General features: G+C 43.5%; 1 protein-coding gene across 1 annotated transcript in view; it reads left to right on the forward strand.

The window, feature by feature from the left end:
- SLC52A2 (solute carrier family 52 member 2) overlaps window positions 1-27293 on the forward strand; it is a 397740-nt gene that overhangs the window by 130682 nt on the left and 239765 nt on the right. Inside the window, exon 2 of the mRNA XM_044067714.1 lies at window positions 9197-9329. Within this exon, the coding sequence (XP_043923649.1) occupies window positions 9212-9329 (118 nt within the window). The 5' untranslated portion in view covers window positions 9197-9211. The remainder of the gene's footprint in view (window positions 1-9196; window positions 9330-27293) is intronic.

Raw genomic sequence — 27293 nt, forward strand, 5'->3', positions numbered from 1 at the left:
AAGGTTTATACTTCTGCAACCTTTGCAATCAGGGCTTTAAACTGTCAATTCCATATGTTAAAATATCAACAGCATATTATGGGACTGCATAAAAAGAAAATAATGTTGATTTCTGACTGTGTGGAAAATAAGGATTTACAGGATTTATTGCATTCAGCTGAACAAGTTGGAAAACCTACTTTGCAATGTAGTTTTGATTCTTTGGAGGCCTCTTGTAGGGCTGCTGTTACTGGGTCTGTGCTTAGAAGGCATGCTTGGCTTAAGGAGCAATCTCTGCCTGATCATGTTCATGTTAAAGCAAAATTGTTGGATGCTCCTTTGCAGCAGGACCATCTATTTCGCAATAAGGCTGAAGAAGTTCTAAAAAAGATGGAAGATAAAGCTAAATCTATGCAAACTGTGAAAGATTTCTTACAAGTACAACCTCCCAGATTTAGCAGGCACTGGCCTACTAAGAACTGGTTCTTTCCAGCTTCTTCCAGAGCCACTTAAGCCAAACCCAGACATTCCAAAAGCACCAGGTATCAGTCCCAAGGGACTTTCAGAACTAAGCAATGGGGTGCCTCCACATCCAAATCTGGAAATAAGATACCACTCTTTGGTAAACAGACTCAATGACTTCCCTTTAAAATTGCCATGCACTTATCTCTTAGCCTCCCCTTTGGGGGAAAACTGGCTCTTCATTCAAGAAACTGGCAGCTTATAACCCAGGACAAATGGGTTTCAAATATAGTGTCCCAGGGATACAGATTTCATTTCCACTCTACGAAATCCAAACGGGTGGCCAGAGGCTCAGAAACAAGTACTTTCCCTCCTAAACATGGGGACTATTCAACTAGTACCTAGTACCAGAAGAGGAAAAAGGGACAAGGTTTCTATTCCAGACTTTTCCTGGTACCCAGAAAAGACAAATCATGGCGTCCAATTCTGGATCTGTCTACTCTAAACACCTTTCTGGACATTCCAAAATTCAAGATGCTGACTCTTCACCAGTTACTGCCTATGTTAGGCAAGGATGCCTGGTTGGCAACTCTAGATTTAAAAGAGGCTTACCTGCATATCCCAGTCAGGGAATCTTGCAGAAGAATACCTATGCTTCAAAGAAGGCTGCATGCATTATCAGTTCTCTGCACTGCCCTTTGGCTTATCCACAGCGCCTAGGGTATTTGCAAAATGCCTGGCTTCAGTAATTGCATTCTGCAGGCAAAGAAATATTCAAATATATCCATACATGGACGATTGTCTAATTCAGGCAGAAAACCAGGCCATTCTTCTAAAACATCTGGCGTTTGTAAAAAGGGTTCTGACTTGTCTAGGGTACACCATAAACGAAAAGAAATCACAACTGGTACCCTCTCAAAAAGTTACATTCCTGGGTGCAAGCTTGAATACAACTGCTCAGATGGCTTTCCTTACGCCAGAAAATCAAATTCATTTGGTGACTTACTTCAAACAGGTGGCCACAAAGACCCTGCTGTCTGCAAGACAAATACTGCAAGCCTTGGGGTTCATGGCCTCCTGCATTCTTCTAATTCCATATGCAAGATTGCATGTGAGGAAACTTCAGTGGTACTTAAAAAGTATATGGAGTCAGCATTGTCAGAGCCTGGAAACAATGATTCCTATCCTACCTTGCGTGCAACTAGAGTTCCTATGGTGGGCAGAGGCCTGCCACCAAAACAAGGGACTGCCATTCACACCACCCCTACCGCCCAAACCCTAACTACAGACACATCAGACTATGCATGGGGGGCTCATTTGGCAGGGAAGTGCATTCAGGGCAAATGGAGCCCAAATCAAATGCACCTTCATATCAATCAAAAAGAGATGCTAGCTGTACGGAATGCACTGACAGCCTTCAAGGACTACCTTCATCCAGGACAACTAATGGTAAAGACGGACAACACCACGGTTATGGGGTACACATTCCTACCCCTTCTGCAGACTAGCCATGGCATTGTGGAACATGGCCTTGAGCTACCAAGTACAACTACAAGCTCAATTCCTGCCAGGAAAAATGAATATTCTGGCAGATGAACTAAGCAGAAATCTCATGGACCCACACGAATGGAAACTGGAACCACGGATTTTCAACATGTTGACACACAAATGGGGGAGCCCAGACATAGATCTTTTTGCCTCACGCCAGAACTACCAGTTGGGCAAATTTTGCACAAAAACTCCTCACAAAAAAAACTGGAAAGTGGATGCTCTGTCCTTCATTTGGAAAAACCTATCAGTCTATGCCTTTCCCCCTCTGCCTCTATTCTCCAAAGTTCTACTAAAAGTCAAACAGGACAAACCAAAAATGATTTTGATTGCTCCAGACTGGCCTCACCAACACTGGTACCCACTCTTACGCAGTGCGTCACAAATTTCTCCATGGCACCTGCCTCAGACACCTTCCCTACTGTCTCAGCAAGAGAACCAAATTCTGCACCCTCAGCTCCAAACATTGAATCTTGCAGCTTGGCTAATCACCTAAATTCCCTCTTAGCATCCCTCAGCAAATCTGTGATGGATGTCATTTGGGAGGCGAGAAGACCTAGTACTAGAAAATCTTATGCTGACAAATAGAAAAGATTCTGTGCCTGGAATCAGTCTCAAGGGATGAGCACAGCAGCACCCAATTTACTTCTGATTTTGCAATACTTAACTGAGATGCTTCACAAGGGCCTGCCTTTTTCTTCCATAAAAATCCATGCCTCAGCCATTTCAGCTCATTACAACACAGACCCCCCCCCCTTCTCTCATCCCCTGCTAAAGCAGCTTCTGAGAGGGGCCAGAAACTTGAGACCTCCCAGGAGAGCTCCAACCCCTGCCTGGGACCTTAATTTTGTATTGGAGAAACTCACTCTACCTCATTTCGAGCCAGCTGCTACTGCAGACTTAAAATTCCTTTCCTGGAAAACTGCCTTACTTTTTAGCAATCCCTTCAGCTAGAAGGATCTCTGAATTACAGTCCCTTATGGCGGTGGAGCCTTTCATCATCTTTCATGCAGACAGGGTGTCACTCAGGACCAATCCATCCTTTATGCCCAAGGTGGTATCCATTGTGGCTGTTAATCAGTCCATTCATTTGCCAACTTTCTTTCCCAATCCACAGAACAAGGGGGAGTGGATTCTGCATTCATTGGATGTACACAGACAGCTTAGATTTTACTTGGACTGGACTAAATCTCGAAGAAAATCTGAACAACTGCTGGTAGCATTTGCTGCACGGGCAGAGGGAAAGGCTATTTCAAAGCAAACCATTTCTAAATGGATAAGCCATTGTATTCATTTCTGCTATAAGCACCATGGAAAACCTATCCCCCAGGGGATCAGATCCCATTCCACTAGGGCTGCATGTACTTCTACAGCCTTTCTCAGAGGTGTTCCTACCAGGGATATTCTAGAAGCTGCTACCTGGAGTTCAGTTTATACTTTCACCAAGCATCATCACTTACCAATTTTCTCTAAATCCAGAGCTGGCTTTGCCACTGCTGTTTTGCAGGGCCTTATAGCCAGTCCTAATGCTGTATAAATCCATCCTCCAAACCATAGCTTTGGGAATCTACCCAAATGTAATGAGTGCAACAGTGAAACACGAAGAACATAGTACAGTTGTGTACACTTACCATAAATGTAGATGTTCGAGTGTATTCACTGTTGCAGTCCTGGTTACCCTCCCTCCAGCCCCCTGTTTTTCTCTTACTATGCCTCAACTATCTTTTACTATATTTAAAAGCCTTTTTGGTGTATTTGCTTTTGTTTGGAGGTGTATATTTTTGTGTTTTTATTTATTTATATATTTTGCTCCCCATTTGGGGGACACTGATGTAATGGCGTCGGCTGCATGTTTTATACCCCTGACGACCTGACGTCATGGAAGAAGGGACAGCAACTGACACAGGACCCAAGACTGTTAATTAGGCCGACTGAGGGCAACCTGCCAGCAGATTACCCAAATGTAATGACTGCAGCAGTGAATACACTCAAACATCTACATTTATGTTAAGTGTACACAACTGTATTTTTTGTGAGAGTGGTACTTCCTAGTTAAATATTTGCATCTGTGAGAGGTAGTTTGTTTAATGGGGGTGTACAAGTGCACTGTCCGTGAGCATTAGGCAGTTGCTGCATTGTCTGAGTATACCAGGTGCTATGAGGTTGACAACTGAAGGAAGACAAGCTGGCTGACCTCTAGTCCAAGAGTGTAGAAAATTAGAGATATGAGACTTCATTGTATATGTTTTGCTGGATGCTTCTCTCTCTTTTTTTGTTTAATGAATTTTTAAGAGTACAAAATATTAAAAGCTTTTCCTTGATTATTACGATTACAGAATATTATATATTTGTAAGTGCCAACAATGTCTGTAATAGTTTATTATTGGAGGTGCTTTCTAAGGTAGAAGCAGCCTTCAGTAATTTAACCTGGTCCTAAGTAAAGAGGTGGTGATTCTAGCACAGCCTACTCATGGGTATGACGCTGACTAGGCTTGCTGGGAGAAAAACCTCAATTGAAGTGCCAAAGTGAGGTTTGCACTGCATGAATCATAGCTTATCACAATATAGCCAAGCTAGCAATTTAAACAAATCAATGAAAAAAGCTTTTGGCTCCAACATTATAAGGTAAATTTACATATTTACTGTAGAGGCAAGTTCCTGTTTTACGTGATAAGAATCTTGAGTTATGGTTTATGTTTGAATACCGGAACAACATGGAGAAGTACAGCTGGAAGGTGTAGATAATACTTTGTCTATGAAGGAAGGGCACCTGAATGTGCTTTTTAGTTCTTTCCTGAACTCTGAGTGCTCAGTAAGTTGCCCAACTTCTGCTGGGAGATTATTCCAATTAGCAGGGACAAAGGACTTTTCACATATGGCAAGGCCAAAGAGGAATGCTCCAAAGGTGTGGTCTTGTTCCTGTCCTCTGAGAAAATAAGGGGATGATTTTATTTAGTTTTTATGCCTCAGGAGTGAGCAGAAATAACTGTTTAGTATTTTAAAGGTATCCTCGACAAACTGATCAAATTAAATGTAAATCTGTATGTAACTTTTTGAATGCCAGCTGGCATAAGATAGTATGCAACCAACTCCAATAGCTGGTTCAGTTTTCCAACAGATTTATTGTTGGTGTTGTACCCTAGAGATGGAATCACCTGGAGCCATATTTTAGACTTTTGAGTGGCTAGCCCTGCCACAGCATGCAGTCTGTGATCTGCATTTTCTTATCTTGAGGATACTGTGCAACACAGTAGATGCCCAAATCATTTGTCTGTGCAATTCTTCCCTCTGAAGGGCACCATGTAGAGTCTGTGTTGCTGGCCACACCTCCATTCATTGGTGATTTTAAGATGGAAACACTCAACATGTTTTTCGGAAGTGGGAGGAGCCAGGCATTCACCAGAGGTCAGGATGAAACCTTGTACTTTGTGCATGGGAGACGAAGACCTTAACCATTATGCCAAATGGTCTGTTATCCTGATTTAGTACCCTAGAGTTCTGTTTTGGGACCACTGCTATTTAGTATTCTTCAGATGTCAAAACTGACAGTAAAGTCATTTGGCTGACCAGGTTTTGACTGATTTCAAGCTTGGAGCCATCATCGGCTCCCCTGAAGACCCTTTTGTTATCATCCAAAAGAGTCTAACATGTACAGACTCATAGTGGCACGATCATGATCTGAAGTGAAACACCAAAAATGTAGCATTGTACAGGCTACAAAATAACTTTATATCCTACCTTTGACAACAGGCCCACTGCAAATGTTTCACCAAGGGGCATGTCACCAAGCCAGCTTCTCATTCAAGCAAGATGGCATTATTGTAGGTTTGACCAGTCACTTCATTACTAATTCCATTTATAATCATGCAAGACCTTTTAATTTCTTTAAGTAACCCGCTCCTATCCTTTATCCCCCTCCCTTTTTTCACTTCCTGTCTTTTCTGTTTCTCTTGTGATTTACCCCATTTACTAATGTAAATAGTATTTCTTGTAATTTATGTATCCATGGATTATTGTAGTCTCATTTTGTCTTAGTTGTTTTCTTCTCGCTCTGATGTGATGATATTCGATTGATTTTTGTTCTCTTTGCTTTGTGTAGTACCATTGTGTGCAAACTTGTCTTTGTATCTGTCAGGACATTTGTGATCAGTGCCCCTATTCTGGTCAATAAATAAGCACGTGTTAACTCTTGCACATCTTCCACACAAATGAGTATACATTGTTATTAGAGACCCACGTATTTCTGTAAATAACTTTCTTTTAACCAGGACATATCCGTTGCCACTAGGAAAGACTTCTGCCTCATCTATGATCACTAAGGGCATCTACTCCCAGTCCAGCAAGTTATGAACTTTCGTCTTCTCAGCTCTCATCATGTTTGTACTAGAATACCTGTCCAAGCACTTAACTCAGTTTGAACAAACAAAGTGGTTCCTCACCAAAAAAATAAATAAATAAATTATATATATATATATATATATATATATATATATATATATATATATATATATATATATATATATACACATATACACACACAAGTTTTGTAACATATCTAGAGCATTGCAAAGCCCCATTTAATTTATCTGTATCTTACAGACTCATAAATGGTGATCTACACATGGCTACAAAGCTGTAAATGATCCTAGTACTGTTTGCTCTATTGCATATCTTAAAGATTAGTAGTAACAGAAATATAAATTAAGGGACCTATCCTTATTATCCAGTTCTGCCAAACCCAACTAGACTCCTCCACACTTTGTATGGGGCAGTTGAGCAGATAGAGGCTTCCTTGAGCAATGTCACTTCCCTGTCCTTATGAAGAGACCCACCCTGCACATCCCTGGCCTTCACCATAGCTCAGTTGTAGATGTGCACCCAACTTCAAGGGTGGAAATACTCATCCTTCTTGCTTGCACTAAGTTCCTGTACCACAACATAAATGAGACTTGTTGATTTGACAGACCTCTCTCCCAGAAGTTCCCCAACCTCTGGAACAGACTTGCACTTTTTGTAAAGTAATGCCCTTCCCCACATTTCTCCAAACATAACTTAAAAGAGTGGATGGTAAACAGCAAGTTTACCCTAGGTGTAGCCCCCCACACACACACACCCTTATGGACAAGAGGAGAAAGATGTTTTGTGTACCAGTGGGACTGCAGTGGCTAGGCTTCAAATTGTTTAAATGGTCTATTGATAGTAGTAACATATGAAACTCTGCATTAGAGATTCGCAATTCTAAGTTTATAAGTGATGTGTAAATGTAGCACAACTAACTGACTCCATTGGGACAGAGGTTTTAGCTTTGACCGATGCTGGCATTCTGAGTTTGACTAGTGGACTCACTGTCTCAGGAGCTTTCCAGGAGTGAGAAAAGGAGTTGTGGTCGTGGTCTTGAGGGATACTGGTCATAGTTTCTTCACGTTGTGCCCAACTGTTAAGCAGTATGCCTGATATCTTGCAGAGCGTTATGGAAAAAAAGGTAAAGTTTTAGATGGTGAGCTGACTGAAAGCCTGTATTTTCAAGATGATGAGGTCAACCTAGTCCTCCAGATCTAGCATTAAGTATTTAACTTTAATTTTCATAAAAATCTGTAGCTGCAAACGTAAATCTAAACTTTTTTTTGTAATTTTTCTGTGCTCCCTGCAGCTAATCATCAGTTGCTCCTAGGGACCTGTCCTCGTTTTCCACGTCTACCATACCCAACTAGCCTCCTCCCCACTTTATATAACTCCTGTTCGAGGCTGGTGAGGAGATAGAGCCTCTCTTGGATAATGTCACTCCTCATGAAGATGCCCATCTATGCATCCCTTACCATCACCAGATCTCAATTGTAGATGTGCATCCTCCTTCAAGAGTGGAAACACTCATCCTCCTTGCTTGCACTGTCAAGTGCCTGAGACACTGTTTGAACTCTGGCTACCTAAGGCTTAAAAGCAAATCAGAGTGTACTGCAAATGCATTAATCTTCTGATCCCCGGTATGTGAGCTTGGCTTAAATACTGGACATTTCCGAAGTCTGGCTTATTAAAAAAATCCGTAATCAGCCTGCTTATGAATTTTCACGTTAACAAACTGAAAATAAATGTACTGTAAAAAGATTCTAATCTGTCTGAAAAGCTGAGTAGAATGAGGCTGTAATCTACTGTGTTTTTTAGCATATTTGTTTATTTTTAGTATTTTTGATTGGGGTCTGCACAACATGACTTGTACATCTTCTTTCCTTTTAGGGTGATGAATAGTGTGTATATCACAGAATTTGAAAAGATAGGCCAATTTTTCCTCATTTTATCAGTCTTCTAATTGAAATATTTGACACTGGGTTAAAATGTACTGTTTTGGTTGATATATGTCGGTGATGTGGCAGTGCATAGTGTATCTCGGCCATGGGCCTTGCTCTTTAATTTCCTTGGAGATGGGCAGTAGAATTCTACACATTTAGAACCATAGTCTTGTGATGGTTCCGTTTCAGATGTTGGTGAATACTTCCCTTTGTGGGACTCAAGATTCTTCCAGGGTTGTAACAAAGGGATTGTAGACACCACAGGCAATCTGTATTTTGCCCTTAAGTATTCATAAAAAGGCTCTATATTACCGCATCAAAATGTATATCCACTGAATACCAGTCCATCGACACCTATACAATGAAATTCACTTCCGCGAACCGCAAAAGGTTTCCCAGGGTAAGGAAGCACTTGGACAGCACCACAACTTTGCCCTTTTCCCCACTGTAATGCGATCTTTCAATTGGTATATATAGTTGGGTGGGTTTGATTTAGTGCGGTGTGCGTTCCAGTGTGCTCGGGGGGGGGAGTTTATTTACCCTGGGACATCTTTTGATGTTTGCCGATTTGGGTTTCGTTATTTAGGTGTCAGTGGATTGGTATTCGGTGGAAGTACATTTTGATGTAATATAGACCCGGTGAAAATTGGAGGGATTTGAGACTCTTTGGTCCCAAATTGATGAATTTAAGCAGGCTGTGAACGTGAAAATGACTAACTCTGTGTTGAATGAACTTTGTAAAAAAAAAATATATAATATATATATATATATATATATATATATATATATATATATATATATATATATATATATATTCCTTTGATGGATGCACTAGAGATCCAGCCAAAAAGTGCCTTTGCGTAAAGATGGAAAATATATATATTTTTTCTCATTAATTCTGATTTTTATTTCTCTCTTTGCAGATATGAATAAGCACCATGAAATGGCATTTGTTGGTCACTCATCTGTTGGTAGCCCTTTTTGGCATGGGCTCATGGATTGCAGTGAATTCTCTATGGGTGGAGCTTCCAGTAGTGGTGAAGGAGTTGCCAGAAGGTGAGTGCATTCTACAAATCTTCAACACATCTCTGCAATTTGTCATAGTTGTGAATGGCAGTACGCTTTATTTGTCATGGCTTCAGATGAGCATCAAACCCTTAATATATATATATATATATATATATATATATATATATATATATATATATATATATATTTATATATATACAGGGTCATAACTCTCCAACAAACTCAATAGTTTTAAACCACTGCTCAAACATCATCTTAACCAATCCTAGTCCTCCACATGCTCATCACCAGGTTTAAGAATTTATGCTCACCATACAATACTCTACAAATGCTCTCCTTAAACAGAATAGGCTCAACCTGTCACTGAAATGGCAAAAGCAATTTTTATACATAACTGCTGCGTGTACAATCCATTAAGTTGCACATGGGCTTTCTCTGTACTAATTTCTACCTTTGTAAAATCTTTGACTTTATAAATGTGACTGCTGTATGTGTATAAATGTAAATAGAAATGTAACTACTGTAAGTAAGTGTAATACAGTGTAAACAAATGGAGCTTTTCTCCGCAGGCCTCCACTGAAAATGGGTATTACTCTGTTGGATTTTCTCAGTAAACAAAGACAAATAAACAAATAACTGCATTAAAAATTAAGCTGTACATGCATAAATGCATTTGTTAACCATGTAAGCCTACTGGATTCACAGTCCATTTTCAGGGGGTACCAGGAAGCAGTGTCTGGTTAAGTAACTTACCAAATATCAGACAGTACGCAAACAAAGAGCTATGGGAATCAAACCTAGGAGTGCTTAAGAGGCAATGTCTGGCAGCACAGAGCCCTAAACCTCTGTGACTAACTGCTGATTGAGCAGGAGGATGATGGAACTGGGCATTTTATGAGGTTTGTGTGCCATTCTAAACAGTTGTGTTGCTGTTTTGTGCTTTTAACAGTCAGCTCAGTCATTAGGGCCGCGGTGGTGCAGCGGTTAGCATTGTCACCTCACAGCAAGAGGTTCTCTGTTTCAATTCTCGGCTGGACCGCCTTCTGTGTGGAGTCTGCATGTCGCGTGACATTCAAAGACATGCAGGCAGGTGTGTGCGTGAATGAGTGTGCCTTCGTTGAAGGTTGGGCATCGGGCTGGCACTGTAAAAATCTACTGCCAATCATAAGCGGATAGGCATTCCGCTGTGGCGACCCCTAACCAGGAAAAGCCGAAAGACATTACTAACAGTCAGCTCAGTCATTAATCTGTACACATTTCAACTGACACTGTAATACTGAAGAAGAGGTTCACTTCTCAACAGCATTCCCTCTTGTATCACTGCCATTCTTTAAGCCAGGATAGCCAAATATAAATTCCAACAAATCCGGCAGTAAGTCAAGGTTACAGTTCTAAATAATGCAGTATGTGTATGCGGTAATGTATAAAAATTAAACAGACCGTAAAACTGGTCTTTGTCTGGAAGATGTCAAGCCTGCATAAAGTAAAGCACTGCTGGTGATTACCTGCTGGGTGAGAAAGTAAACCTATATTTTTGTCTGTTACTGATAGAGCTGCTTTTTGTTTTACTTGCTCCATTCTGTTTTCTGTTTAGACATCTGCTTGGCCTCCTGCTTTTGTTCCATGTGAGAGATAGACATTTAAATTATCTAGACTTCACATTTCACATGTTTTTTCATTGGTTAAACTGTCTCCTGAGTAATACTAAATACACAGTGATATTCTGGGCCTTTGTCTTTGAAAGATTGCAAGCTTGCATAAAGTAAAGCAGTGCTGGTGATTCCCTGGTAGATTTTCCCACCCACTCTCATCACCCATCTGAAAGATTGTTTGTTGCTCTTCTTTTTAAACCTGGTGATTTTTAAGTTTCCCACCCCTACTGTAAATTGAGCTTAATAAGCTCCCCCATTTCTACACTGCTGCAGGTACCTTGAATTATTTATTTGCCTTTCCTTGTGCTTATACTGAAAAAAGTTTTGCCATTTATCTGTTCTACTGATTGCTTTATCTGAATTCTTTATCTAGCTAGCTGTTGGATAAAGTAGTATATTTTTACACTCTCGCAAGCACTTGTTTTCTCATCAAGGTCAGTGGATTTTCCATCTAGTGCACGGGGAGGGGAGGTCGACTCATCAGTTTAGGTTGGGAAAACGCTTGAGATTTCTGCAAGTAGTTGTATTGACTGGAGGGCTTATTTATCAGCTTATCTTGTTTTAGTGCCTTTTTAAATTCTGTACAATTAAGTGGCTCTTGGCTCAATGATACAAAGTACTTTCATTGAATAATCACACTTTTATGAGCTGGTTAAAGTATACTGCAGTATCCATGTTTTTAAGTTTGTTTATGGTAGCAGTTCACGTCGGACATTCCTTTACTCTGACTTTACATTAGGAGGACTGGGATTATTTATCTAGTGGCAGTAGGTGTTTGCCTGGTCTGTGTTAGCTGGAAAACACATAAAAGGGTCTTAAGTATTTTTTTTGCACTTCTCTTATATAGTGTGACTATACTTGAGCAGTTAAAAAAAAAAAAAAACGTACTGTCTACTGCTGCTTTGCACTATATTTAAATTGCAGGGCTGTTGTAGGTAGTTTGTGTGGTCTTGTTATACTTGGGCTCCAAACTAGCTGTTCTACATTAAGAAGGTGCTTTTCTGCACCCTTGTGACAGAAGTGTGCCGATCTAACTTGTCTGAGTTGGGGATTGCTGGTGAAAGGGTTATTGTATACTTTCCAAATTGTTAGTTATCTTATTGAGCCTCACATTAGCAGAGTGGTGCTGTTTGCTTAGGGGTGGATAACAGTGCCCTGTATAAATGCAAAAGCCTAGAAGCTCAGTTTTTCCCTAAACTGCTGTCAGTGAAAGCCTTCCAAGCTTCTCTGCTGCTCTAGGAGCAACTCAGTTGCGCACTGAGCAGCACTGCCTTATTGATCAACCTTAGCCTACACAAAGAATAGGATGTTCTTCGTGCTTCACTGTTGCAGTTATTACATTTGGGTAATCCTACTGGCAGGTTGCCCTCAGCTGGCCTGAATTCCAAAGTCTTGGGTCCTGCGTTGGCTGCTGTCGCCCCTTCCCTGATGTCAGGTCGTCAGGGGTATAAAAGTAGCAGCCAACGCCATTTTCTTCAGTCTTTCTTGCCGCGCGGTGCCAGAAGCAGTTTGCAAGTGCCGGTCAGCCGACTCCTGAGATTTTCGTATTTGAGTTTCAGGTCCGAAGTCTTCAATAAAGGTAAGTACCCCATTGGGGAAACTTTTTTCTTGCTCCAGACCGATGTCAGAAAAAGTTAATAATTGTATTTCTTGTGGAAAGTAAATACCTCATAAGGATTTTCATTTTTACTGTATTCCTTGCCTGGGCCCTGATCACAACGTTACTGGTTGTCGGTTTTGTGCTAGATTTAACCAACGCACTATTAAGCGTCGGTATGATTTTGCTTTAAACATTTTTGGATGCCGGTTTAATTATCCCATCCCCCTCCTGATAAGAGGCCTAGGCAAGACACTGACTATGAATCTTTAGATCAGGTTTCTATTTCTTCTGATTCCTCTTCTGATCAGGAATATTCTTTTCCCCCCATGAGGATTCTGATGCTGAAGAATCTATGCCTTCAGCATCTCCTCCTGAGGATTATTCCTTTGGGGAAACCTTGCTTACCATGAGGGAGCATTTCCACTGGGAGAGCTTAGATTTTTCAGAATCTAAAAAAGAGGCTCAGGGATTTTCTTTTACTACCTCAGCACAGGCCTCTAGCCATTGCACCTGTGTTAGACGTTGTAGATTATGTGTTTTCAGAGTCTAGTCTGACCCCTAACTCCTTACCCCCAGCTCCTGTTAAGCCTGACAGATATTACAGGGTTCCTGACTGTCACAAATTTCTTTTTAAAAACCCTGCTGCTGACCCGGAAACTATTTCACAGGGTCCAAAGGGAGTTAAGGCTTCCATTGCAAAAAAACCCAACCCCCTCTGACAGAGATTCAAGGGCACTGGTTAGATGGGGAAATTACACATCTTCAACTTTGGCTATAAGGGCCTTTAACTGTCAGATCTGAAGTAGGGAGTTCATTTGTCAGCAACCTGTGGGTCTTGGATCCGATATCGGATCCTAGCCGGCAACTTGTTTCAAGCTAATGGATCTGAGCTCCTAGCTCCTCCCCTCACCCATAATCCCCTGCTAACCCTCCATGACCTCAGATCTAGTTTGCCACGCTTGTGGATAGCTGGATTCCTGTGAGCTCGTCTAGTACTGGGCAGTTAAGTTTCTATTCTCTGTCAACTTTCTAAATTTTTCACTAAAATTTTTAAGTGTGTAAGTGTTAGGTTCCCTTTAGAGTAAAAATAATTTATTTTAAGTAGTTTTCCCTCCCTTAGCTGGTCGTTAGTGTGTGTGTGTTGGTGTTGTGTTTTTTGGGGCCTGTGTGTGTGTGTGTGTGTGTGTGTGTGTGTGTGTGTGTGTGTTACTTATTTTTCTTTAAATATGGCTAAGGCCCCAAAAGCCATTTTTTCTAAATGTACCGAGTGTGGCCATAAGCTCTCCCCGGCTGATGGCCACACTCGGTGCGTTCGGTGCCTTGGGGTTGAACACCTCTCCTCAGGCTGTACCATTTGTGCAGCATTCAACCCCAGGGCACTGAAAGAGCGGAGGTCGAAGCTGGTCTTGGCGGGACTTTTACCCCCGGACTCGGCTCCGGCCTCCGCTGCTCCCGTGGCTCCACCACAGCCTGTGGTTGCTGCCTTCCCTGCCCCCCTTCCTCCGTCCGGGACTCAAACTCCCGCTAAAGTGTTGGAGGACAGGGAGGCCAGGAGGGAGAAACGGAGGGAGAAGCACCACAAGCGGCAGGCCGAGACCTCCGTTTCAGCCCCGCCAGCTAAGCAGGCTTCTCCCTCCACTGTTTCTAGGTCTGCTCCTCCTTGGCTCCAATCCCCTTGTTTCTCCCCAGGGCCCGAGGAGGCCCGATCTCCATCGAGGCGGCATTCCAGTTTCCAAAATCTTTCCAAAGATTTCGAACCTGGAGCACCGCAAAGGGTCAGGATCCGACAGTGATGAGCATTCCACATATCCTTGAATACTTGGCTGAAATGCTCCATAATGGCCTTTCTTATTCATCCATAAAAATTCATGCTTCAGCTATTTCAGCAGAGTACAACACTGATCCACCTGTATTTTCTCATCCTCTGCAAAGGCAGTTTCTAAGAGGGATAAAAAACATCAACCCTCCAAGGAAACCACCAGTGCCTACATGGGACCTTAACTTCATGTTGGAAAAATTAACTCTACCTCCCTTTGAACCAGCAGCATCTTCAGAACTACAATTCCTGTCTTGGAAGATTGCCTTCCTTTTGGCCATAACCTCAGCAAGAAGAGTATCTGAGTTACAGGCCCTCATGGCAGTACAACCATTTCTCATTTTCCATAAGGACAGAGTCTCTTTGAGAACCAATCCTTCATTCATGCCAAAGGTGGTATCCAGGGTCTCACTGAACCAAGCTATCCACCTGCCTACTTTCTTTCCAGATCCACAAAATAAAGGAGAGAAACTTCTGCATATCCTGGACATTCACAGACAGTTGCGCTACTACTTGGGCAGAACTAAGACTTACAGAAAAACTGACCAACTGTTTGTAGCATATGCTGCTGGTGTACAAGGAAAAGCAATTTCCAAACAATTTCAAAATGGATAGGAAATTGCATTTGATTCTGTTACTCTTTTCATGGAAAAGCTGTGCCAGCTAACCTCAGACCTCATTCCACCAGAGCAACAGCCACCTCCACAGCCTTCTTAAGAGGGGTGGCTACAAAGGACATTTTAGAAGCTGCTACATGGAGCTCTGTGCATACATTTTCCAAGCATTACAACTTGCCTTTATATTCCAGATCCAGAGCAGGCTTTGCTGCTGCAGTCCTGCAGGGCATGTTAGCTACACCATCCTTTTTCTTAGGTCCTACCACCCCCAGCTTGGCTATGGTATTCTACCCATATGTAAGGACTGCAGATGCATCCTTGAAGGACATAGTACAGTTTTGTACCTACCATAAATGTAGATGTCCGATAGGTATGCATCTGCAGTCAGGTTTTCCCTCCCTCCTACCCCTCAGTGGTATTCTTTGGGTACCTATCCCTCATTTTAGCTAGCTGGGGTTATCTTTTATGGTGTATTTGTTTTTTATTGCTGTGCATGATTGGAATTTATTCATTTCTCCAAAATGTAGCCTTCTTTAGAGGGCACCTGGCATCTGGGGCAAGAAAAACTGAGGAAGATGGTGTCGGCTGACGCTTTTATACCCCAGGCGCTCTGACGTCGGGGGAAAAGGGCGACATCAGCCGACGCCGGACCCAGACTTTGGAATCCGGCTGACCGAAGGGCTGCCTGAGGCAGACAGCCCGTATGTAAGGACTGCAGATGCATACCTATCGGACATCTACATTTGTAGGTACAAAACTGTACCTTCCGAAGTCGCAACATTCCCAACCCGCTCCGGACAACCAGTCCTTCCGTGGCAGAGGAGGACAGGGAGGACGCCGTCCCAGGGGCAGCGGGGCTCCGAGAAACTTTGGGTCCAGAGAACCTTTCTCTGAGCGGCCCGCGCAGCAGCCCTGAAGGGTTGCTCGGCTGCTCCACTCTGGAACACCTAGCGGCATGGGAGTCCATCAAGACAGACCGCTGGGTGCTTCGCATTATATCCAGAGGGTACAAAATACCATTACTCCATGTCCCCAAATTCAAAAACCTCCCCAATGTACCACCCAATCAGAGGGAGGCTGCAGCCGCAGAAATTCAGCAGCTGCTAAGAAAAAGAGCCATCCAGCACGTCCCCCAAGACCAGCTCGGATTAGGGTTCTACTCCAGGTTCTTTTTGGTGCCAAAAAAGACGGAGGACTTGAGACCGATTCTAGACCTTTCCCGCTTGAACCTGTCGGTAACCAAGGAAAAATTCCGAATGGTCACTCTTCAATCTATTCTCCCCCTTCTAAGGGAGAACAGTTGGATGCACTCTATAGACCTCAAGGATGCGTACTACCACATTCTAATGGACAGACGATCCAGGAGGTTCCTCCGCTTCCGGCTGGGAGCCAGTCACTACCAGTTCAGGGTCCTTCCCTTTGGCCTCACCACAGCCCCCAGGGTGTTCACCAAGGTATTAGCAGTGATTGCAGCCCACCTGAGACTTCAGGGAATACAGGTCTTTCCGTACCTGGACGACTGGCTCCTGACCGCCCCAACAAGGCATCTACTTTGCTCAGCCAGAGACTTCTTTCTCCGGCTAGCCCCACAGTTAGGCATCACCATCAGTGCCGACAAATCCCTTCTGGCCCCAACACAAGTCATAGAATTCATAGGAGCCAGAATAGGCACCAGAGAGCTACGAGCCTTTCTAACTTCTGAGAGAATCCGGAATTTGCAACTCCATGTGCGGGCTATCCTCCAATCAGAGACTTCACCAGCGAAATTGGTCCTGAGGGCACTAGGCTTCATGGCGGCAGCAATTACGCTCCTTCCATGCGCCTGTCTGAACATGCGGGTACTGCAATGGACACTTCTAGTGCAATGGTCTTTTCTATCCCTTCCTCTTCACCACCCCATTGCTATCAGCAAGGCTTGCAGGAGGGCTCTATTATGGTGGCTCCAAGCCTCGGACCTCCATACGGGCCGTCCCTTCTGCACCTCTCCCCCTCTTGCCACGGTGATCACAGATGCCTCCCGCCTTGGGTGGGGGGGGCATTATTCAGGCAGGACGGTCCAAGGCACATGGAACGACACAGAGACCTCCCTGCATATCAACGTTCTGGAGATGAGAGCGGTGCTGTTCGCGTTGCAAGCATTTCAGGATTTCCTCCCCATAGGAACGATTGCAATTCAGTCGGACAACATGTCGGTTGTCTGGTACATCAACAAACAGGGGGGAACCAGATCTTACCCTCTGTGCCGTGAAGCCATGAGAGTGTGGGAATGGGCGATCTCCTCCAACCGCTTTCTGATTGCAACGCACATTTCGGGATGGACCAACATCCTAGCGGACAAACTCAGTCACACCCTTCTTACCCCGTACGAGTGGTCTCTCAATCCACTAGTAGCGAAGCAGATATTCACAATATGGGGGCGACCCTGCTGCGATCTTTTTGCATCTCCATCAAACACCAAATGCGGCAATTTCTTCGCTCTAATCCCCCCTCCAGGGGAAATTCCAAGAGATGCTCTGGTGCATGCTTGGCCACCCGGTCTACTTTATGCCTATCCTCCTCTACCCCTGATGCTGCAACTCTTACAGAAAGCCTCGCGGTTGGGGAGCAGGATGATCTTCATTGCCCCATTAAGGCCTCGGCAAATTTGGTTCCCTTACCTGTGGTCTCACCTTGTGAATCCTCCTTGGATTCTAGATCCCAGTCCGGATCTCATCTCCCATCCGTCGAACTTACCGACCCCAAACCTGGACAATCTGAAACTGACAGCTTGGTTGCTCCAGTTCCCTTCCTAGTTAGGACTCCCGGTATCTCTTCACCAGTCAAAGCCATCCTTGTGGCAGCGCATAAGCCCTCCACCAGGAAAGTGTACCGCAGTAAATGGAAACGTTTCTCCATCTGGGCAGAGCATCATGATCTAGATCCCTTTACGGCTCCTCTTCCGTCCATATTAGACTTCCTAACCGAACTCTTTCAGGAAGGCGCTAGTTGTTCAACTGTCAAAGTGCAATTGGCAGCCATATCACATTACCACGTGGGACATGATACAGGGCCTTTGATGTCGGCCAAGTTGTGTAAAACCTTTCTCAAGGGCACCTTCTTACTTAGACCCCCTATAAAAGAAGCCGTACCACCATGGGATCTTTCACTAGTGCTTCAAGCCTTGACTGCTCCACCTTTTGAACCCGCTGCTTCAGTAGATCTCAAATTCTTGTCTTGGAAAACAGCATTCCTTGTAGCCATCACTTCAGCAAAAAGAGTTTCGGAGCTTCAAGCCCTTTCTGTGAAGCCTCCTTATTTGATCTTTCACCCAGACAGAGTGTACCTCAGGATCAATCCCTCTTTTCTTCCCAAGATAGCATCAGAAACCAACATAAATCAATCCATAAATTTACCGGTTTTCTTCCCTAAATATCAGAATAAGGCAGAGTACAAGCTGCACTCATTAGATGTTCATAGGCAGCTTTGCTTTTATACTCATAGAACAGCTGATCATAGACAATCCGACCAGCTGTTTGTTTCCTCTGCCAAATTTAATTTGGGGAAAGCAATTTCAAAAGTATCTCTATCACGCTGGATTTCTCAATGTATCCTATTGGCATATCAAGCCTCTGGGAGACCCGCACCCGAAGGAGTTCATGCACATTCCACTCGTTCCATCTCTACTTCTGTGGCCTTCAAGTCTAGAGTTCCATTGGATGATATTTGTTCGGCAGCCACTTGGGCTTCATCTCATACCTTTATTAACCACTACAAACTGGACGTGATTTCTAGAGGGAGAGCATCCTTTGGCTCTGCGGTGCTTCGCAATATCCTTCCATGATGGCCACCCAAGGTGCAGGTAGCTGGGGACTCTGTCCCACAGGTTGCTGACAAATGAACTCCCTACTTCAGATTAAGAAGTTATGTACTCACCATAACGTTCCATCTGAGTAGGTAGCTTCATTTGTCTGCAACCATCCCCCCTCCTTCCCCCTGGCCTTCTTCGGATCTATTTTTAGTTGGATACCCATTTTTTTGGGTATATATATTGAGGGGCAAACTCGATCTGAGGTCATGGAGGGTTAGCAGGGGATTATGGGTGAGGGGAGGAGCTAGGAGCTCGGATCCATTAGCTTGAAACAAGTTGCCGGCTCAGATCTGATATCGGATCCAAGACCCACAGGTTGCAGACAAATGAAGCTAACTACTCAGATGGAACGTTATGGTGAGTACATAACTTCTTATTTCATATGCTTAAGTATCAGCAACATGTCATGGGATTGCTTAAACAGAAAATGCTGTTAAACTTTGAATGTGCAGAAAACAAGGAAATGCAGGATTTATTGTATGCAGCAGAACAAGTTGGAAAACATACTTTGCAATGTGGTTTTGATTCTTTGGAGGCCTCCTGCAGGGCCGCAGTTAACGGGTTCTGTAATTAGGAGGCATGCTTGGTTAAAGGAACAAAATCTGCCTGATCATGTTAAAGTTAAATTACTAGATGCACCTTTACAGCTTGATACTTTGTTTGGTGTTAAGGCAGAAGAGGTGTTAAAGAAAATGGAGGACAAAGCTAAATATATGCAAACTGTCAAAGAATTTTTACAAGTACAGCCACCTAGGTTTAGTAGACACTGGCCTACAAAAAAATTGTCCTTTCCTGTGTCAGACAGACCTCAAAGGGTCAGATCCAGATGCCCTAGGGACAGATCCCAGGCGCAAGGTTCTTATAGGCCCAAGCAATGGGGTGCGTCTACCTCCAAAGCTGGAGAAGATGGATCACAAACATACAGAAAATAGTCCCAATGACTTCGCCCTGCCTGCACCAAGCACTTATCTTCTGGCAGCACCCTTAGGGGGAAAATTAGCACTTTTTGCTCAAAATTGGCACATCATAACCCAGGACAAGTCGGTTTTAAACATAGTGTCACAAGGCTACAAGTTCCATTTCCATACTCTGCCAAAGGCAAATGGCTGGCCAGATCTGCCAAAAAATCAATGGGCAGAGACACAAAAACAAGTCTCATCCCTCATGGACATGGGGGCCATTCAACAAGCACTAGAGCAAGAGCAGGGACAAGGATTTTATTCAGTACTGTTCTTGGTACCCGGAAAGGACAAGGCCTGGAGGCCGATACTGGACCTATCTATTCTGAATACTTTCCTGGATATTCCAAAATTCAAAATGTTGACTTTGTAGCAGCTTCTGCCCATAATGGGCAAGAGTGCTTGGCTTGTGACTTTAGACCTAAAAGAGGCATAACTGCATGTTCCAGTCAGACAATCATGCAGACGATAGCTAAGATTCAAGGCTAGTTCAATGCATTACCAATTCTCTGCACTGCCCTTTGGCTTATCTGCTCCACCCAGGGTCTTTACAAAGTGCCTGGCACCAGTAATTGCATTCTGCAGACAAAGAGGAATACAAATATATCCTTACTTGGACGACTGTCTCATTCAAGCAGAGAACAAGGACATTCTTCTTCAACATCTGGTGTTTGTGAAAAGACTTCTAACATGCCTAGGGCACACAGTCAACAAAAAGAAATCAAAACTAGTACCCTCACAAGGGATAATATTCCTGGGTGCAAGCTTGAATACAACTGCCCAGATGGCTTATCTCACACCAGACAAACAAAGGCAACTGACTACCTATTTCAAAATGTTGGCAACAAAGGCCCAGTTATCTGCAAGAAAAATTCTGCAGGCTTTGGGCTTCATGACATCCTGCATCCTACTAATTCCATATGCAAGACTGCATGTGAGGAAACTTCAATGGTACCTAAAAAATGTCTGGACTCAACATTGCCACAGCCTGGAAACAGTCATTACTCTCATTCCCTGCCTGCAGCAGGAGTTTTGATGGTGGGCAAAGGCTTGTCAGCAGAACAAGGGACAGCCATTCACTTTACCTCCAGCCAGGCAGACACTAACAACGAGTGCATCAGACTATGCCTGGGGAGCTCACATGGCAGGAAAATGCATTCAGGGCACATGGCCCTCAAACCAAATGCATCTACATATCAATCAAAAAGAGATGTTAGCTTTTCAAAATGCACTGACAGCCTTCAAGGACCTACTTTATCCGGGACAACTACTGATAAAGACAGACAACACCACGGTCATGTGGTATGTAAACAAGGCGGGGGGCACACATTCTTACCCCCTTTGCAGACTAGCCATGACCTTGTGGGACACAGCTTTGACTTACCAAGTACATCTGCAGGCACAATTCCTGCCAGGAAAGGAAAATACTCTGGCAGACGAACTAAGCAGAAACCTCATGGATCCCCACGAGTGGAAGCTGGATCCACAAGTCTTCAGCATGATAACAATGAAATGGGGATGCCCAGACATAGATCTATTTGCCTCCCCTCTCAATTACCAACTAAAAATATTCTGCACAAGGACTTATCACAGACAAGCACGGAAAGTGGACATCCTATCTTTCAGCTGGAAAAACCTATCAGTATATGCCTTTCATCCATTGCCTCTCCTCCCCAAGGTGCTCCTAAAGGTCATACAGGAGAAGCCAAAGATGATACTGATTGCCCCAGACTAGCCACACCAGTACTGGTATCCAATACTAAGGAACTTATCTCTATACCCAGCTTGGACCTTACCTCAAATACCTAGACTACTGTCCCAGCAAAACAATCGGATCATGCACAGCCAGCTCAGGACATTAAACTTGGCAGCATGGCGGATAATGTAGTCATACAAAAAACACCTCTTAGTAAAGCTGTGATAGATGTCATTCTGGAAGCCAGAAGGCCTAGTACTAAAAAGTCTTATGCTGGAAAATGGAAGAGATTCTGTGACTGGAACCAGGCACAAGGAACTGATACAGCGGTGCCAAATATTCCTCAGATTTTGCAATACTTGACTGAGATGCTGGACAAAGGCCTATCTTTTTCATCAATTAAAATTCATGCCTCTGCCATTCTGGCTCATTACAATACAGAACCACCACTTTTTTCTCACCCTTTATTAAGGCAGTACCTCAGAGGAGCCAAAAATTTAAAGCCCCCAAGGAGACTACCAATACCTGCATAGGACCTCAACCATGTCTTGGAAAAGCTCACCCTGCCTCCTTTTGAGCCAGCTGCTACTGCTGATATGAAGTTTTTATCTTGGAAAATAGCTCTGCTCTTAGCAATTACTTCTGCAAGATGAGTTTCAGAGATACAGGCACTCATGGCTGTGGAACCTTTCATCATCTTTCATCCAGACAGGGTCTCCCTGAGGGCAAACCCAACATTTATGCCTAAAGTAGTGTCCAGTGTGGCTCTTAACCAAGCCATCCACCTGCCAACCTTTTACTCAAATCCACAGAACAAGGGGGAGAGAATTCTGCATTCTTTGGATGTACACGGACAGCTTAGATTCTACTTGGACAGAACCAAAGCTTTCAGGAAGACAGAGCAATTACTAGTAGCATATGCTGCAGGATCACAAGGAAAGCCTATCTCAACTATTTCTAAGTGGTTAGGCCACTGCATTAGTTTCTGCTACTTACACCATGGCAAGCCAGTGCCTAAGGGCATTAGGCCTCATTCTACCAGAGCTGCAGCCACCTCAGCAGCCTTTCTCAGGGGGGTACCAACCAAAGACATTTTAGAGGCGGCTACTTGGAGTTCAGTACACACCTTTACAAAGCATTATCATCTGCCACTCTACTCTAAATCCAGGGCAGGCTTTGCCATTGCAGTTCTGCAGGGCCTCATAGCCGCTCCTACTGCTGTCTAGTTCCAGCCTCCCAACCATAGCTTTGGGACTCTACCCAAATGTAATGACTGCAACAGTGAAACACGAAGAACATAGTACAGTTGTACGCTAACCATAAATGTGGATTTTCTAGTGTATTCACTGTTGCAGTCCAGGTTACCCACCCGCCTTCCCCCTTTTTTCTTTTGGATCTTATCTTTCCTTCTCTGATTTATACTACCTATGTGGTGTCCTTGCTTATAGATGAAGGTAAAATTTATATTGGTGTATTTCTGTATATATGTATGTATACATATATATATATATATATATATATATATATATATATATATATTTGGCTACCCTTTCTGGGGGCACCTGACATCCGGGGCAAGAAAAACTGAAGAAAATGGCATTGGCTGCTTCTTTTATTCCCCTGATGACCTGACGTCAGGGAAGGGGCAACAGCAGCTGATGCAGGACCCAAGACTTTGGAATTCAGGCTGGCTGAGGGCAACCTGCCAGCAGGATTACGCAAATGTAATGACTGCAACAGTGAATGCACTCGAACATCTACATTTTTGGTAAGTGTACACAACTGTTCTCTTGTAGTCTCAGCGCTACCACAGCCCTGTCAAATTAACCCATTCCCTTCCCTAATAAAACATACAGTAAAAACCTGCTGTCATGGGCAGGCAGTTTTCCATCATCTGTCTAGCCACCCTGATAGACTTGGGCATCCTGAGACAATGTAGGAATTGTCTCATGTATACTGACAACCACTTACTCCTGAAGCAAATACTTTATATGAGAGATGTAGTTACACTATGAAATTGGAGGCAAGACTCTCACATAAGGACAAATTGAATGCCAAACAGGTTGTCAACACACAGATACACTTTCTGCTGTAAATAAGGACATGACACATAAACTCACATATGCAAAGTTACTCATTAGTAACTTACTAAAAGATCAGAAACTTCCCAAACTGAAACCACTTGCACACATAACAATGCAAAAAACAACCACAGCACATAATAACACGTTACTTATCCCTCTCCAGTAGAGATGACATATAGGTGGGGTAGTTCATTTATATGCCTTATTACATAAGAACGCAACAGGATGGATATCGGCATCACAGAATGTAAACAGACTGATTGATAGACTAAACAGACATGTATGCTTAGATCTCAACAGCTTACTACAAAATGGCAGTCAGGCTCACACGTGCTCAGTATTTATACACTTATGCAAGCCCCTGGAAAGTTCAAGACGTACAGACATATTGATCTACAACACACTCGCCAACACACACCAATGTCTCAACAATTGAGCCCATAAGGCGTCGCATCACAAACCTAATTTATTGGTCATAGGTGACTCCATGGTGAGACACATGGATGTTCCCCTCTCTAGCCTGAGTAAGGAGAGGGTTAGCTACTGTTGGCTGCCTGTCAGGTGCCAGGATCCATCAAGTCAGTCAACCACAAGTACCACTATGACTCCATCATAGTCCATGTGGGGGTGAATGACTTGAGACATACCTTACTGGACTATATGAGGAGAGACATGATTGAGCTGTCAGATTATGTGTCACAGGCAGGTGCAAGTCTAGGCTTAAGCAATATTCTATCTTCAAGGATGATGCCACGATACAAACAAAAAATGATTGACTTTAACAATTGGCTTAGCTTCTGGTGTTAGTCTAAGAGGATCCAATGTGTGTCAGTCTGGAAAGACATGGTTGACAAGCCACACTGCTTTACCAGAGATGGCCTTCACCTTGTCTCCTCTAGGCTTTTGGATACTGACAAAGACACTTGCCACCCCCATAGTGCCCTTTTTATGCAATGTCAAAACAACAACATTTCCAACATAAAAAATCCACTTAAGACAAACTCAGGATTATGCTGCTTAATGCTAGGAGCCTAAACAAGAAACTGCACTCCCTGGAAGCTACACACACATAGCGCTACCACTACACCACCCCCTGGATGGTGCAGTGTTGTAGAAGTAGCGTTGTTGCCTCAAAGCAAGAGGTTCTCCAGTTCGATTCTTGGCTGGAGTGCCTTCCGTGCGGAGTCTGCATGCCCTCCCTGTGTTCGTGTGGGTTTCCTCCAAGTGCTCCAGTTTTCTTCCATGTTAGAAAGACATTCATCTGAAGCATTTCTCCCCAGGCCTCCGCTGAAAATTGGCTTAGTTCCAGGTCGGATTTCCCTGTTAACAAATGTTAAATAAAATAAGAAGCACTCCTCACCTTGGAAGATGTTGACATCTGTGCAGTCACTGAGACACGGTAAATGGCTGCAGAGAGCATCCTGACCGTACAAGGCTACAATGCCTTGCACACATTCAGATCTCAAAATAAGCATGAAAGAACCAAAGGTGGAGACGTATCCATCTTCATTAAAGCCAAATACTCCTCGAGACTGCTTAAAGAGTATGACTCTCTTGAGCTACTCCAGGTCCAACTAACTGTAGGTAAAACACCCTACCACATCATTGCTAGCTAAAGGTCCCCCCATAATGAACTAAGAGAAGCACAGTGGCTATCTGGACTTGCTAGAGTCACTGACAGTACAACCAAACACCTTGGTCATGGGTAATTTCAACTATTCTTCCATCGATTATTCGACATACACAAGCACAGACATGCTCACCCTAAGGTTCCTGGACTTTGTCAATACAAATGCTCTGGAACAGTTAGTCTGCGCCCCCACAAGGGCTCAAATGTCATAGACTTAGCACTCACCAGGTGGGAGGTCACTGCACTACCCCTTGTGTGTTCCCCTCTGTGGTAAGGTCATACCATAAATCTGTCTCATTCGAAGTAACAATTGGTCATGACACCCCCACATGAGCAAAAAAACTGAAAAATTTCTCCAAAACAAACTACAACCTACTAGGCAATGGTATAAAGAGATTCAAACCCCCTACCAACACAGCAAACAATATCTCCTATGCAGATAAGTACACAAATGCCCTTTATAAACACTTAAACAACTGTATAAACTTGGCTGTACCTGACCAGATCAAAACCAGGTCCTCTTGAAAAAAAAGCCACTCTGTTGGACCTCAAGTATAAATAGGTTATATAACAAAAGGAAGAAACTGATGTCTATGAACAAGAGGGAACTTACTCAGCAGAGGAAGAATACCCAGCACAGCTTGAACAAACAAATCAGATATCCTGTAAAGTCATTTAAAGCTAATTTCAAAGCTAAATTAGCATCCCTAGCTAAGGACAATCGTAAGGGGGTTGGGAGGGTGACCTAATGGTTAAGGTGTTTGCCTTACAAACACAAGGTGCAGGGTTTGAATCTCACAAGGGATAATGGGCTAGGCTTAAAAAATGGCTCGCAAGGGCAGTTAGCTTAGTACTGATCTATGAACCTATGAACCTAAGAGATTCTTTAGCTATGTCCAAAATCTAAAAGGGAATGCCCAGCTATCTGCTGAACCTGTGATGGACAGTACCACTCGTACTGAACCTGATGAAATTACCAGCCTGCTAGCTGACAGATTTGGTGAAAACTTCATCCACCCTGTCTCCACCAGCCATACCCCAAAGCATACGCGACTCCAGTCCAAGTATCTCCAAAGAGCAGGTCATATCCTCACTCTCCAAGGCCAAAAATGCAGCCTTTGTGGCACCTGCTAACATCCCAGACTGCTTACTAAAGCGTCTAAAACAAGACCTAATGGAAACACTTGACACTCTGTTTAACCACAGCCTGAGCACTGGCTTTGTTCCAGCAGAGTGGAGAACAGCAAAAGTAATCCCCTTGCACAAAAGGGGCCCATCAACCGACCATGGGAACTCTAGACCCATAAGTTTAACCAGCCTTATCTGTGAGGCCATGGAAAGAATCATCATGGACTTTATCAACAAGGACATAGGCGACCTTCAAACTCTTGATCTGACCCTGTTTGGCTTCATTTAAGAGTAGAGCATACTTATTAAACCTGGTGGACTTCGAGAATGTCACCAAAGCCCTGGATGAAGGCAGAACAGTACCTACCTCCTATCTTGACTTAGCCAAGGCTTTTGACACATGTCCCCCACTCGGGTATCACTGAGAAACTCTCCCAGCTGGGAATTAACACTTACATCAGTAGATGAGTACCTAACTGGCACACCAACAGAACGCATACTGTCAAAGTTGGGAATTCCACCTCTACCACTAGATCAGTTACCAATGGCATACCACAAGGATCTGTGCTGGGCCCTCTGCTGTTTGGAATATATTTCTTGGAAGACCAGGCGAAAGTAGACAGCCTGTGGCTTACCAAGTTTGCTGATGATTGCAAACTGGGCACAATCATTGAGTCCCCCCAATGATGATAACATATTACAAAAGGGGCTAACACAGACATGATTCGTGTCAAAGCCAAGAACTAAAAGTAAACACACAAAAGTGCATTATTATTCCCTTTGGCAAAGAGGAATTATGTGCAACTTACAATATTGACAGCATCCCATTAAGCTCAAACCCGGTGGTATGAGATTTGGGAATGCAGGTTGGTAGCAATCTAAACTTAGATCACCATGTGTCTACAGTGGTAAGGAAAGCTGCCTACATTGTGCACCTCATATAACTCCTCCATACTTGACCC

The sequence above is a fragment of the Protopterus annectens genome, chromosome 3.part1, assembly GCF_019279795.1.
Source record: "Protopterus annectens isolate FY-2018-M chromosome 3.part1, PAN1.0, whole genome shotgun sequence".
NCBI classification, from domain to species: domain Eukaryota; kingdom Metazoa; phylum Chordata; order Ceratodontiformes; family Protopteridae; genus Protopterus; species Protopterus annectens.